Source organism: Mastomys coucha, unplaced genomic scaffold (genome assembly GCF_008632895.1).
Source record: "Mastomys coucha isolate ucsf_1 unplaced genomic scaffold, UCSF_Mcou_1 pScaffold3, whole genome shotgun sequence".
Taxonomy (NCBI): Eukaryota; Metazoa; Chordata; class Mammalia; order Rodentia; family Muridae; genus Mastomys; species Mastomys coucha.
Window position 1 is genome coordinate 12,777,582 of NW_022196909.1, and position 12,334 is coordinate 12,789,915.

General features: G+C 39.2%; 1 protein-coding gene across 3 annotated transcripts in view; it reads left to right on the forward strand.

Moving 5' to 3' along the window:
• The window catches only part of Septin10 (septin 10), a 96,929-nt gene that overhangs the window by 26,484 nt on the left and 58,111 nt on the right, over window positions 1-12,334 (forward strand). For 2 of the 3 annotated variants that reach the window (XM_031347714.1, XM_031347715.1), the window contains exons 2-4: window positions 2,915-3,032; window positions 3,647-3,842; window positions 11,777-11,963. In XM_031347714.1, the coding sequence (XP_031203574.1) occupies window positions 2,915-3,032; window positions 3,647-3,842; window positions 11,777-11,963 (501 nt within the window). The remainder of the gene's footprint in view (window positions 1-2,914; window positions 3,033-3,646; window positions 3,843-11,776; window positions 11,964-12,334) is intronic. The other variant, XM_031347716.1, reaches the window with a different exon arrangement.

Consider the following 12,334-nt stretch of genomic DNA (forward strand, 5'->3'; position numbering starts at 1 on the left):
CTTTGAGGGTGCTATTTATGTCTTTCTTAAGGTCCTGTATCATCATCATGAGAAGTGATTTTGTATCTAAATCTTGCTTTCCGGTATGATGGTGGGTCCAGGACTTGCAATGGTGGGAGAATTGGATTCTGATGATGCCAAGTAGCCTTGGTTTGTGTTGCTTAGATTCTTACGCTTGCACTGCATCATCTGGTTATCTGTACTGCTACCTGCCCTTGCTAAATCTGACTGGAGCCTGTCCTTCCTGTGACCTTGATTGTATCAGAACTCCTTAGAGTCAAGCTGTCTCTGGGATCCTGGGATTCTGGGATCCTGTGACCCTGGGCTCGTTAGAGTACCTAGGAGTGGAACTTTCTCTGGGTGTTTTGGGAATGACTGCAGAGTTTGCCCCCAAGGTCTGCTCAGGGTACCGGCCAGCCCAGACAGACCGGAAGCAACCCAAGCCACTGGGCTGGCAGAGTTCCTGTGTGCCTGGGTCCTGCTGGTCCCAGTTACTCATGGTGTTGGGACAGATGTTGTGTCCTCCTCACCTCTGATGCTGGGCGTGTTAGAGTGCCTGGGAGTGGAGCTTCCTCTGGGTGTTTTGGTACTGGCTGCGGAGCTTGTACCCAAGGTTTGCTCAGGGTATCAGCTCAGACAGACTGGAAGAAACCTGAGCCACTGGGCTGGTGGAGTTCCTGTGTGCCTGGTCCCGCTGGTCCCAGTTACTCCCAGTGTTGGGACAGATGTTATGTCCTCCTCACCTCTGATCCTGGGCGTGTTAGAGCGCTGATTATTGTAAACTTTAATCATCAAGCACAGTCTTACCCCATAGCGCTCGTGTAACCTAGTCAAACCCTTTGCAACTTAGTTGTAAGCTCTTATTTCGTTCTACCTCTTTATTTTGGGAAAAAATCTTAATTTATTATAGGAAAAGTATGCATCCTTATCTAAAATATTTATTTTTCCTCATTTTAACTAAAATATATACTTATACTTGTTATTATTTAATTTCTCTTAACAAGCATTGACTCCAATCACATACTTGACATAATATAGCAAAGTAATATTTGTACAATTATTGTTAAATTTTTGTTTCAATTCTTACATAGACCTCATTGCTCCGTGAAATTTTAAAGCATTCCTTTACCTTTTTTCTTTTCATTAAAGTATGAGAGTTAGAGAATGTTACATTTCAACAAAGACCTTGAGCAGTGAGTAGGAAAGGCAGAAAAACCCTGCAGCTGCAGTTTTGATCACAAAAGGATATTTTCTCAGGAAGCTGAAAGAGACAGCAAATGGCTACAGTGTCTGAGGGACCAGGAGACAAGAGAAAAAAAAAACCAAAAAGCAAAAATGACAACTGAAAACAGGTGGAAAAGGCTAACAGCAGAGACGTTGGCAAATTAGACCCAGAACATTTTCACATTTATAAAAAGAGTAGCTTATTTGCAAACCAAAATCAACAAACTATTTTAATATTTTATTGTTATAGCTGTTAGAAACTTGTTTTATAACATAGTATTACATGTACCACAAGAAAGAACATTTTTTTTGTTAGAAACAGAAAAGGGGTTTCTCATGCCCAGGACTAGAGTTTTTGTTTTTGTAGTCTGTGGCTCTTGAGGGTCGCATTGTCAGTCTGTTTCATAATTCATTTACACACACATATGCACACACACACAGAGACAGACACACACATACACACAGATACTCACACAGACACACAGAGATTCCTACTCACACACAAGACATACACAGAGAGATGACATACATACTCACACAGGCATACAGACACCCACTCATACATAGACACACACAAACACACACACACACTCTCCACACACAGACACACACACACTCACACATAAATTAAAAGAGAATGATTCCTTTCAGCTTTTCCAAACATCCTTTCTGCTACCAACATTCTTAGCTTATAAGGTTTGGATAGTCACCAGGACCTGAGGTCAGATCCGGGGTAGGCATGGATAGCTTTCAAAGGGACCTAAGGCAGCCCAGGATAATTTGGTCCTGCTTTGCAACATTTCACCTCTCCATAGCATCAAAATGCAGCCATTTGGTCTTGTAGACTCTGTGACAGGAGTGCAGTCTTTCCTCCTTTCCCTTTACTCTTTCCCTCCTTCCCCTCCCCTCCCCCACTGTCCCCTTTCTGGGAGCTTCAGCTCATACAAACCATGGAGAAAAGGAACAAAGGCGTCATTCCAGAGTTTAGTCTGTCCTTCTGGTCATATGGTGAGCTTTGTTTCTGAGATTCTTATGTGGGTGCCTCACTTCCTGTTGTCTCCTGCATTTTCCCTCTTTCCCACTTGAGTTTGCAAATTGTGTCTTGAGTTGCAAATTGTGTCTTTAGTTGCAAATAGTGTCTTGAGTTTGCAAATTGCTAAGGCCACTAAGCCTTGCATTCCTCTCAAGGCTCCATCTAGGTTAGAGTTTCACTCAGAACGTTAGCAGTGTGTGTGTTATTTATAATGTATATATGTAGATTCTTTCCTGTAATATGAAGTACAGATATACCCTTAGAGTTCAGATTGTGAATGTTCCACTCCCTATGACTCTGTTCCTTCGGGATTTTCTTAGTTATTCAAAATTTATATGTATGCATAGTTAATGACAGTGGATTGATTTTTGTCAGTGAATATGCATAGTTTACTTGGATGTTTTCTTGGTTTTGGAGGTCACTTGTTTTAATGTTAAAATTATGGTTTGGGGTCATATAAAGGATTGAGAAGTGAGTGCTTTGGGAGGCTTGACAATGTTCACAAATTACATAATCACTTTTATCTTCAGCCAGAAATAGAAGTCATGAACTCTTCAGCTGCCTTGATAAATTGTACTTATCGTTTTAAGTGTGCTTATGTGATTAAATATCAAATATAAAAATATAATTAAAGTTATTTGTTTTGATTTCCTTCAGAAAAAAGAATATCCCCGTACCTTGTCTATGTGTGGCCATGTTGGTTTTGAAAGTTTACCTGATCAGCTGGTTGATAGATCCATTGAGCAAGGCTTCTGTTTTAATATTCTCTGTGTGGGTGAGTGTCAGTAACTCTTTCTTCGAGTTTTTTTAACTTTTTTTTTTTTTAAGATTTATTTATTATTATACATAAGTACACTGTAGCTGTCTTCTTTTTATTTATTTATTTATTTATTTATTTATTTATTTATTTATTGTATGTAAGTACACTGTAGCTGTCTTCAGACATACCAGAAGAGGATGTCAGATCTCATTATGGGTGGTTGTGAGCCACCATGTGGTTGCTGGGATTTGAACTCATGACCTTCCGAAGAGCAATCGGTGCTCTTCCCCGCTGAGCCATCTCACCAGCCCTCTTCGAGTTTTTTAACATTTATGTTCCTGTGCTCACTTCATTCTTTGTATAAGCAGATTAACAGCCCTGTGGATTTTATGAGTTGTTTAAATTCTAATTTGCTTAACTTCAAACTTTTTTTTTTCACTTTTAGAGGGCAGAGTAACTTGGCATGAATAATCATTGTTTCTCTAGTGATTTAAGACTAGATTAGCCTAAATTCTTTTATAGGCCATGTAGCCTTTGAAATAGACTCCTTGAAGCCATTCTAGCGTTTGCATATGTTATTCTTTCCAGTGATTCTCTGCATGTGTGAAAATGTGCCTTGTTTCTTCTAGGGGAGACTGGAATTGGAAAATCAACACTGATAAACACATTGTTTAATACTAATTTTGAAGAACTCGAATCCTCACATTTTTGTCCATGTGTTAGACTTAGAGCTCAGACATATGAACTCCAGGAAAGCAATGTTCGCTTGAAACTGACCATTGTAAATACAGTGGGCTTTGGTGACCAAATAAATAAAGAAGACAGGTATGTGTGGTTTGTTTGTTTGTTCATTTGTTTGCATTCTTCCTTGGAATAAGGCCAGTTTTATTTCAGGCTGAAGACTCCCTTTTTCCTTTTGAGCTGTAATTTTATTTTTTGCTGATACAATATATGACTTTACTTCCCAGACAATTTTTTTCTTTTTTGTTTATCAACTAATCAGTGTTTTGCTGTTCTTGACAAATTGTAATCTTTTTCTTTTTCTTTAGAATAAGTAAATCACAGCATTAAAACACATATTTAATAAAAACTTGTAACTTTTCTGCTCTTAACTGTATTTTTAATGAATATTTTCACTAATATTTAGATTTATCTTATTGAGAAGGAATGTTTGAGATATATAAGGGCAACATATATAGTGGTTATACATATTGTTTATGAATTAATTTCTTTCTTCTATCAAATTCTCACAAAAATAGCCAGTTACATTATCATTTTTTTCCTTTTTTTTTTCCCCCAAGACAGGGTTTCTCTGTATAGCCCTGGTTGTCCTGGAACTCACTCTGTAGACCAGGCTGGCCTTGAACACCTACTGCCTGGCTCAGTTACATTATTAAACATTGTGGGAAATATATTTAAACTTTCATAGTGAGCACAGTGCACTTTGATTGTATTCATTCTTCTCCCCCTGATCTCCAACAAGCCCTTCTCACATTCCCTCCCAGATTCCTCTTTTCTCTGTGTGTGTGTGTGTGTGTGTGTTTTCCCATTAGCACAGTAATGTTGAGTGCTGTGGTCTATGTGGACAGCTGTGGCTGTTGAGAGTTCATAGTGCTGTTTCGGGAGTTTGTCTGCCCACTATGTATTCCTGGCTAATTGCATGCATGCACCCACCCAGGAGTTATCTTGGATCTGTGAATAGAAAACACTTATTCACAAACACCAGTTATTCTTAAAATTCTTGTCTAACTCAATGACTGGACGCTCCTAAATCTTCCCCTGCTACCCCAGGCCCAGTCAGGGGTGTGGCCAGTAGCTGCTTATTCAGAAACTGACATTGTGGTTGGCTTAATCTCCTCCTGGCTTCTGTGTCCCCTTCTCCTCTTTCCCAGTCCCAGAATCTCTCTGCATCCTACCATGCAACTCTCAGTGTCCCCACCCTTGGCTCAGCCATTGGCTACTGGCAACTTTATTGATAGATCAAAAACCAATTGAGGGCAAGGACCATCAGTGTCAGTAAAGGCGGATTGCAGATGAAAGCATGAGAACCACCCTCCCATGAGGGGCAGCCTCCCTGTGGCCCAGAAGATGCTGTTCCACAGCAGTTCTGGGCCTCGCCCTCCTCTGTGGCGTATCCGGACCCTGAGTTGTGTTATAACATATGTCTCTTTTGGGCTCTTGGCTAGGTTTACAATATGAGTTTCCTCTAGTTAAGCAGACCTTAAACCCAGTCAGACAGCCTTCTTAGGTTAGAGGCAGACAGAAGCTGCATGCAGGCATTATTGGTGAATTCCCTCACCCTCTCTTTCCTCCAATTCAGTGAGCTGCACTCATAGGCTTCCTTGGAGATTCCCTTACTCCCCCATCCTGCCTCAGTAGCTAGTACCATAGTTCTGTTAATGAATCCTGTTGTCTTGAACCCCTGCCCCATGAGTCCCAGAACCTGACCCCTTCTGTCCCCAGCCCAGGACTTAAAAATAGCCCCACACTAGCAGTAAGAGGCCAGTGAACCCCAATGAGCACTGAATTAGTATCACCCTAGCCTAAATAAAGCCATATCAAGTCTCCTAGAGACTGAGCTGATCTGAAGTCAACCAAGTATGAGTGCCAGGAAACCCAACTAAACTCCTAGTAAACATGACTGGGCTAGAGATGCATCTCATGAACATGAGCAGTGAATGAGCTGCATATGCCGGGTCCCATTGCAAAGGTACAAGCAATACGAGAATAACAAGATAAGTTCACTAACCCAATGGAAGTGATCTCCAGTGAAAACTGTCTAGATCAACATTTATCAACCTGTGAGTAGCATTCCTTCAGGGAGTCAGATGACCCTTTCACAGGGGTCTCCTAAGACCATTGGGAAAAACAGATATTTACATTACAATTCATAACAGCAAAATTACAGTTATGAAGTAGCAACAAAAATGATTTTATGTTTGGATGTCACCACAACATGAGGAGCTGTATTAAAAGGTTGCAGCATTAGGACGATTGAGAGCCACTAGTCTAGATGAACCTGTGTCAAAATTTTTAATAATGAAATTCCAGCTTGTTTTATCTTATGTCATTTCTTGTCCATTTTTCTTTAGTAATGCTATAGAGGTTAGACTTTTGGACTTCAGAGAGAGGGAGGAATATTTTTCTATAGCTTTTCATTCTTTTTTCCTGTTGGAATATATATTGTTTCATTATTACAAGCTGTTTCCCAGAGTCATTTTTATATGAACTGCGTCTGTGTAATCCAGGTTAGGGTGTGGCCTTTCAGCCCATCAGGAAACGACTCATGTGTCCTCCCCACCCCAGAAGTAAGTAGCACAGAGACCAATGGTGCCTCACTTTAAGTGCTATTAATAGTTACACCAACTTAAAACTAATTTGTATGTAAGTAAAAGTATCTTAAAATGAGCTTAAGCTTAGGGCTAAGAGACACTCACCTAAAAAAAATGTCATTGGATTCTAGACTAAGATCTATATAGGTATAACTTCTGCTTATAGTTAGTTTTAAAATAAAATTTAACTTGCTTTTCCACATTTTCTTTGTTGTTTCTTCTGTTATTAGAGTAATAAATAGATGTTTTATGTGAAATACCAGCTATCATAGAACCATTGGAGTCTACCTCAGTCATTCCTTCAAGTCCAGCCCCATAAATGTTTCTCTGAATTAGGTATTTTACCATGCCTTTTAAAGTTCTTTTAAACTAAACTTCAGTAATGCATATTTTTAAAAATTCTACTTTATATTTAGGAGTGTTTTACTTGTATATATATGTCCTTAATAATATATGCCTAGTGCCTGTAGAAGTCAGATGAGGGCACTGGATCCCCTGGAGCTGGAGGTCCAGGCGATTTGAGCTGCCGCAGGGGTCCTGAGAACTGAACCTGGGTCCTCTGCAAGAGCAGCATGTACTCTTATTGCTGAGCCATCTCCTGATCCCAAGTAATACATAATTTATCTAGAATAACTTTTGATATCAACACACAATTGAAATATGGTTTTAAAGAAACATTTAGTTTTGTGATCCATCAGCACATTCCCTATTATAGGACATAGCTGTGATCTTTAATTACTTTGCTGCCAAGTATACACTCACACACACACACACACACACACACACACACACACGCGTACACACACACACACACGTACACACGCACCCCTCCCCCCATATATTCCTAGTCAGACTCCTAAAGGCCAGCTGGATCTGCAGAACTTTCTATCTGTGTGCCTTTCTTCTCTCCAGTGTGGTGGTCCACAGATTCTAATTATCTTAGAATCCACTTACCTGTCTCAGCTGTCTTTTTCCCTTGGTGTATCTGCTTCTGTCTCTCACTTGTGTTTTCTGTTGTCTAATTTATTGCTAAACTTAATATCTTAATTTTTGTTACAAGTTTTCAAATTTGTATATTTTGTATTATTGCTATTCATGTGTATTTGTAAGATCACTTTTTAATTAGTTTTATTTTTACCAACAATCTAGTTTGCATTTTGTTCTTATTATATAATTATAGTTTATAATAATTTTGGTTTATGGTTATTCTTCTTTATATGTTTTGATATGCCATATATATATATATATATTATTTTTCTTGTAGCTTTTGGGTATAATTTGCAGGGATACTTTGAGGTCTAATGTAAAGATGGCTTCCATTGGGCAGACTTGGATTTTCTTGCAATAGCTTTCTCTGACATTAGATTTTGAGGAATCACTGAACCCATTTCATGCTTTGAGATTCTTAGAATCAAAGAGATGTCTTGCCTTATATGCAAGGCTGGTATTTTGGCCAGAAACTCCCAACAATGTGTCATTTTTCTCCTTTCCTTTTAGTTTCAAACCAACAAGCATCCTATGGGTCTTTGAGAAGAAGGGCATAGTAGGCTTGTTCCTGGTTCACTGTTACCCTGACTGTATAGGCTTTTTAGGATCACAGTCCAATGTGGGGAGGAGTTTGCTCATTGGAATCCCACTATTGTGGATCCTAGGTTTTGATTTCTTCCTCTTGCCTCATGGGACAAGTCCTAAAGCACAATAACTGAATTGATAAATCATCTCATGATAAAATTAGAATCAATACTGTTAGTACAGAACTTGGTAATCTTTTTCTATAAAGGGCAAACAGTAAATGCTTCAAACTCTGTGGGATGCACCTTTTTTATGAACTGCTTTGCTTTGCCATTTGATATGAAGGTAACAAGGGACAATATTTAATAGATGACCATGGCTGTACCTCCGTCAAATATTTGCTTATAAGAACAGCTGTCCAACTAGATTTGGTCCTTGAGCAATAGCTTGTTGTATGCTGCTCCAGTTTTGTGTTAGTGTGTTAATCGAATCGAAAAAATCTCCTAAGAGATCATTTGTTCTGGAGCTGAATCTGAGTGACTGTGGAAGATAGCTTCAGGTCACCACAAATACGTGTTTCAGCATGATAACAGGTTGGTAGCATCTGTACAGCAACAGAGCAGAGAAGCCGTGACCCAGGTTACAGCAAATGAGCAGAAGTGTCACAAGCTTCACATAGTGTCTAGTGATGCTCTGCCTGTGGTTTGCCAGAGGCTAGGGTTGTCTTTGTACATGTTAAAGGGATTTACCTAACACAAGGATATTGGTTCACACACAAAGGTAGACAGCTATATAGAGGAGTGTAAGGTACCCCAACTCCAAGTGTTCCTATTAGTAGAGGTCTTCAGAGTCACAGAAGTTAGTCACCTGGCCTTGCAGACTGTGAGCTGGGTGTGGTGTTTGCTGGCTATCACCTTTCACAAGTATTTTAAACATTTCTTAGATTTATTTTATTTTGTGCATATGAATGTTTTGTCCACACATATTTATGGGTTCTGTGTGCATGCCTGGTACCTGCAGAGGTCTGAAAAGAGCATTGGATCTACTGGAAATGTAGTTCCAGACAGTTGTGAGCCATCATGTGGGTTCTGGGAATTGAACACAAAAGCTACAACTGATCATAACTGCTGAGCCAACTCTAGCACCATAGCCTTTACAAACTACCTTATACTTTATATTTTCTGTTTTACAAAATACTTTCTAGTTTTTTTATTAAATATTTATTTACATTTCAAATGTTATCCCCTTTCCTGGTTTCCCCTCTGAAATCCCCTAGCCCATCTCCCCTCCCCCTGCTCACCCACCCACCCACTCCCGCTTCCTGGCCCTCACATTCCCCTACACTTGGGCATCGAGCCTTCACAGGACCAAGGGCCTCTCCTCTCATTGATGCCTGACTAGGCCATCCTCTGCTACATATGTGGCTGGAGCCATGGGTCCCTCCACGTGTACTCTTGGTGTCCTCATCTTTCATTCTCCATTTTGGAACACTCTTTATCCTAGAACAAAATCTTACTATATTTTATAACAGGATTCTGTCTTACTTAAAAGTATTTTCTTTTTATTCACTTTACACCTTGATCACAGCCCTCTTCTCTCCTCCCTTCTCAGTTCCACCTTTACAACTCATTCCCTCCGGTGAGCCCCATCTTGGATACCACTCCACCCTGGGGTATCTAGTCCTAGGCAATCCTCTGCCATTGAGGTCCAACCAGGCAGTTCAAGTAGGAGGAAGGGGATACAGCTCTTGGCGGACCAGGCTCTGTGAGCCCCCATGGCCCCAGGTTAATTGACATTGTAGGTTTTCTTGTGGCATCCTTGGACTTGCTCACTTCTGTCCCCTACACTTACACAAGACTCCCGAGCTCCACCTGATGTTTGGCTGTGGGTCTCTGCATCTGCCTCCATCTGCTGCTGGATGAACCTCTCAGGAGACGGTTATGCTAGCTTCCTGTCTGCAGGCATAGCAGGTGTTATTAATAACATCAGGAGTTGGCTCTCTCGCATGGGATGAGGATGTGAGTTGATGTTAAGTCACTGTCTTCTCATTGAAATGGTGTTTTCTAGTTACTGGGGCTAGAAACAGGGTAAATTGCTATGGAAGAATTCCTGTTTATTTAATTAACAGTATCTATGTTTTTATTTTTGTAAAACCTTAAGATAAGATAGTCATCTACATGAACATTCACGGTCATGTTATAAGTTATTACTGACCTATTTTAAATCATTAATAAATGCTTCTTTGAAATTTTTCTGTCAAATATGTACTTAAAGATTTTTGCTATTTTATTTTTTTGGAAGGGAATATTTACACCAGCATTCTAAGGAACCTTTCTTGGTATTGATAGCAATCATTCTGATGAAGTCAGTCCTTTTTAAAATTAATTTATTTATTTTCATTAGATATTTTCTTTATTTACATGTCATATGATATCTCCTTTCCCAGTTTCCCCTCCGAAAAAAAAGAAAAAAATGAAAAAAAACTAACAAAAACAAACAAACAAACAAAATCCTGTTCCCTCCCCTATCCCCCGAACTCAGTCCTGTTAATGTTCAAGGTCTTTTGTTAATTCTTATAGAAAACAGAATTATGAAGATGCTGGCTTTGCCCTCAAACTACTGTCAGAAATGGGAGAATATACTATTCTGTGTTTTAAAAGAGGTGCGGATCTCCAAGAACTAGAATTATCAGACAATTATACAAATTCAATTCTACCTATGTTTATAAAGTTAACTTTCACTGCTCTCCTGTAGGGGTTACAAAGATGTTCATGGAGTGTCCAGAGCCTGGACAGCAAGGTGGATTAGGAAAGGAGCTAACTGTTGTGAACTATTAAAATATCTTCATGATTAATATATGTTTCCGTGGGAGTTTTTATTCTGTAAATCGTCCCAATGTTTGACTTGCTATTTAAGGGCCTGGCTTAATTAATGAAGTTACTTGAGAGTAGAAAGGTAGCAGGGCCGGGGAGGTAGCCCAGCCAGTAAAGTGCTTATGTGTGATGCCCTGAGTCTTCTCTCCAGAACAGTCCAAAGGGGAGGAGCACAGTGGCACATGCTTGCTTGTAATCCCAGTGCTGGGGCGTTGGAGACAGGATCCTTGGGGCTTGCTGGCCAGCCAGCCTAGCAGAATCTGCAAGACCAGGCCAATGCAGCAATAAACACGGCTGCTGGCTCCTGAGGTTCCAGATGTAGGGGCACACCTGTGCACCTACACATGAACACATAAGATAAGCTGCATAAGCAATGGTTTAGCATATCAAAATGAAGTGGAACATTGACAAACTCATCCTGAGCCAAGATAAGTACACTGATTTGACTTGTGTTTCCAAGGATGAATAGGCTGAGATGGCCAGAGGGAATATGGGCTTTATCTGGGCAAAAAATGTAGCACAAGATATAATTGGCCTGTTTATAATTAGCCATGCCAGCATTATTAGGTAGATATTTTCATCTGACACTGACCTTTCCCCTTTTCTAGGTTAAGCTTTTTATGCCTAGAGATGTACTGAAAACAAAAAAGACACTTTGACTTAACTATTTTAGTTGATACCTTTTCCTTTTCTCAATTAGTGTGTTATGTTATCACTTTAATTGTATGTTAAACTTGTAATTGCTTTGGGCAGTTGTAAAATGTCTTCAAAGACCTGAACCCAGTACATGAATGTATGTAGAAATGAATCTTTGTGAACTTAATACCATTTTGACTAGGTTATCTTGATGTTTTGGCAGAATTACTGTCATACATGTATATTATCTGTTGCTATGTGTTAGCACTGTAATTACCTGTTTGCTTGGTATAGATATTAACTGAAATTCCAGGAAGATATAGACCTCAGACTTGAGAATTGTACAAGTTCCTTACTAAGATAGCATGGAATATGTTTTATTAAATATTTAAATACTTTTTTTCAGCTATCAACCAATAGTTGATTACATAGATGATCAATTTGAAGCCTATCTCCAAGAAGAACTGAAGATCAAGCGTGCTCTGTTTAAGTACCATGACTCTCGTATCCATGTGTGCCTCTACTTCATTGCTCCGACAGGCCATTCTCTACGGACTCTTGACCTCTTAACCATGAAGAGCCTGGACAACAAGGTGCATTAGGGAAGCAACCAACTTCTCGAATTTTAGTATCTTTATGATAATATGCACATACTTTGTGTCTTTTATTCTACATATCTTTAAAACTTTTTTTTCTGGAGAAATTCAATCTGGAAAATGAGATACAAATATTAAATAATTCTACTTTTAGTGATTACACATGTTATAATTGTCCTGCAATTTTATTTTAAACATAAATTAGAGGAATAACTTAATTGTTAAAGATAAAGCACACTACTAATGATATTTCATCTTCATGAAATACATTTTTGTTTGGACCATACCAAGAAAATTTGTTCCTCAACTCTTGAAGCAAGTAGCTATTTATAAACTTTGGAGGTTATAAAACAGTTTCACAAATTAAC